The sequence below is a fragment of the Pinus tabuliformis genome, chromosome 8, assembly GCF_031772625.1.
Source record: "Pinus tabuliformis cultivar Carrire ecotype Pingquan chromosome 8, CPIR1, whole genome shotgun sequence".
NCBI classification, from domain to species: domain Eukaryota; kingdom Viridiplantae; phylum Streptophyta; class Pinopsida; order Pinales; family Pinaceae; genus Pinus; species Pinus tabuliformis.
Genome location: NC_142294.1, coordinates 1,363,724,252 through 1,363,727,442, shown reverse-complemented (window position 1 = coordinate 1,363,727,442; position 3,191 = coordinate 1,363,724,252). Strand labels below are relative to the sequence as shown.

The 3,191-nt window shown below is 37.0% G+C and overlaps 1 protein-coding gene across 1 annotated transcript; it reads right to left on the bottom strand.

Annotated features, from left to right (window-relative positions):
• Positions 1-222: 222 nt before the first annotated feature.
• On the bottom strand, positions 223-1,436 carry LOC149240562 (uncharacterized protein At1g24485-like). Its single transcript, XM_089370218.1, has 2 exons — positions 1,183-1,436; positions 223-538 (listed from the first exon to the last, which is right to left on the bottom strand). Exons 1-2 carry the CDS (start codon positions 1,434-1,436, stop codon positions 223-225), a joined length of 570 nt encoding a protein of 189 aa, XP_089226344.1.
• Positions 1,437-3,191: the final 1,755 nt, after the last annotated feature.

Here is a 3,191-nt window from a genome sequence, read left to right as displayed (position 1 = left end):
GAAGAAAAATTGAAATCATAAAAGCTTCGGATAAATCATGGAACGCATACCATCTTGAGCGAATGTGCCCTTTTGACGCAGACCACTTTGGCGATATATTTCCAAAGCGTTAAAAATTGGACGCAGGGTTGAACGATTTGTTGCCTGTACCCGAAATGCCATTTGCGTTGTTATCCCGTATGGCATCAAGATGGAGACATTAGAGGACTCTAAGTATCTTGGCTATATAGTTCCGCCAAGCTTGGTATTGTCCAGATATAGATCGAATTCCCTGACACTTGAATCATTTAATTTCTGTAATTCACCAAAGTACATTGAAATATAGAGGTTCCCATCTCGGCTGCTTTTGCGATAAGGGAAAGCATAATTTATTGGGCTACTATCTGCCGTTTGCATGACTAGAGAGGGTGGGATATCTTTGGCCGCTCCGGTTGATACTTTCTCATTGGTTATGATATTTGGAAGACCTGATGTGTTGGCAGAGGGAGACCAAAGTTTGTCAAAAGGATCATCTGGATATCTGTATATCACAACCAACCTGGTAAACATTAGACAATAGAGTTAATAGATTAGCCATTCTCAATGTGTGTGTTTTGAATGCATAAATCAATTCAGTACTCAGTAAAAATTTATAAATGTGTGTGTTTTGAATGTATAAATCAATTTAGTATTCAGTAAAATTTTATAGTTTAAATTTGTGATTCCAGTTATTAAACTTATGTAGACTACACATTCCAGAAACATCTTAAAATCTAATGGTCAGAAGAGATGCCAAATAAATGACCTTTTTCTTGATTGTTAGATTCTAAAATATTCTAGAACTTTCTTGATGGCTTCATTTTGGGATATTCCTGAAATCTACAATCAACTGAAAAATGCTCAACTCCAACACATCCTAACCCAATTTTGCAGGTCAAGCAATTGGATCTCTCTAAATTCATATTAAATCAGTGTTTAAGATAGATCTATCCTAATTTAGGAAATTTGATCATAAAAAAAATGCTCAAAAACCATCCAAACATAAAACAGTTAAACTAAGACTCAAAAATCCATCTTCACCCTCTGACCTGTGACCCTCTAGGTATAGGTATCAAATTCTCTGAGGTGCCCATCCCAACGGGTGAAAGATCTGGAATAGCTAGTCCGAGGTTAAGGTGCATGCTAGTCTGTATAGATAATTACCTTATATCTCCATAACTGTCATTTGGAGCTCCGAAATTTGTATTCTCCACCCTAAACAACAAGTAGTCTTGACTGACAAGCCAATACATGGTCTCCTCTAGTGGCCGAAGTTCCAGAGAAGAGATGATGGGTACTCCACCGTTACTTTGACGGCCCAGGCAGACATTGCTGCTCTTGAATTTCGTCATGAAAATTAATTCCTTCGCCGTTACATCGCTTTCAGTTAATGTAACCGTAACGTCGGCATCTAACATTAGAACGAAAGTGGGGGCGAAGTAAGACAATCATAGTTTGCGTAGAGAAAGGTTGCACGCAACAGATATTTGGTTCCGATCTGAAGCGGAGTTGTATCATAGCAATTCTTGTTTCTTTCTGGAAATTTTCGAAAGGTGTTCATTTCTATCGATGTTGTTACTCCTGCGCCATTGGGAACTATTGATTTCTGTCAAAAGCTTCGATATAGTCATCGTTGATGGTCACAAACCTCATAACTTAAAAAAATAAAAAATAAATAAAAAAACTTCTACAATTATAACCAAAGTAAAATACTGGTTTTACCATACAATACGTTATGTGGTAAATGTAATAGTCATTACTTTGTCTTTTGACCATATGATATAACATATACATAGAATGTGGGATTTTCTTCTTCCGTATTGCATTTATAATTTTGATGAAGGTTAATAATGTTGCAAACATTACTATAAACAAGTCTTTAAGGTACATTTATTTATTGTACCAAATCCGAATAATTTTGTTGCCAAATCAGTGGTATTCTGATTTTATTAGAAGTTTAATATTTTTTAATCTGGAAGTATAGGCATTAATGCCATTTGTAAATTGTTGGGCGGTTGACCGCCTTAGGTTACTGGACCTTCAATGGAGTGTTCTCTCATGGCTTCTAATTGTACTCTGCTTGGCTTCGATCCTGGTGCGCGATGGACGGTGTTGCTCAGCTCTTACAATTGGACAGCGGATGCGGCTATGTGCGGGACTAAACCTTTGGAAAATGGGGTAACTCATCCTTTGTTACGTTTTCTACTTCCTCACTTGCTCTCTGCAAAGGTTATGGCACTTCCTCCTTCAGCGAATTCTGAGTTAACTGTTGTCATTCGATGGGTTCAATACCTCGTACACTAATTGTTATGGTAACCGTGGGTTTGTTGTTCGTTTTTTAGGTCTGTAGTAATGTTTTTCTTTGCCTCAGGTTGCTTTTTTTGGAGGGTTTGCTGTTTTTGGAGGGTTTCTCCATTGAACCAGGTAAACGTTTTCCCTTATGCCTTGTGCTCCAATAATGATGGCTATCTTTCTTTTTCTTTTTCTTTTTTCAATTTTCTTTAGTTGCTAATTAAAGTTTTCTGCCAAGGTTTTGCAAATTCATGAGGTTCGAAGGCTGGAGGGTTACTTGGCTCGGTTCATCCTGCCAGAAGTTTAGACCTTCGCACCCTAGCTGTTCAGGTATGCACAGGAGTTCTAAGATATTGTTTGAAAGGTGTATTGACCTCAATGAGGAATGTTTTGAACACAAACAATATTAATTTTGTTCGAATTCCAAAAATGTATTTCATTGGGAACTTCCGGCCACGAGCCATGGATTTTATTGACTATTTTGATATTTTAATGGAGGTCTTTCTTGTTAAGCGATATGGACTTTTATTGTTTGTGAGGTATAGACCTGCTCTTTGTTTTCACAAGAGGCTATTGCCTGCTGGGTTTATCTCGTCATTTAAGGGAAATTACAAACCCTTGCATTTTTAGTCATATACTTGAATTTTCATGGAGAATTTCTCCGGGGTTAGTGTATTTATCTCTAATTCACACAGTAATGGCATCGAGTTTCTTTTCTCGTTTATTTGTTAATGTACATGACCCTTATAAGCAAAAATCTTCTGAACTATTTTATTAGTCCCACCCGTTGTATCTTATTTATGTTGCCTAGCACATTAACTTGAATGACTTGTTTAAAGGTCAATTCTCAGGGTATTACTTCCATAACCCTGATAGTATGC

What these genes read in the sequence shown, in the direction of transcription:
- LOC149240562 (XM_089370218.1), bottom strand. Translation starts at nt 1,436, where the DNA reads ATGTTAGATGCCGACGTTACGGTTACATTAACTGAAAGCGATGTAACG. An exon ending in GACAGTTATGGAGATATAAG is followed by an intron (nt 539 to 1,182) that starts GTAATTATCTAT and finishes AATGTTTACCAG; the next exon opens with GTTGGTTGTGATATACAGAT.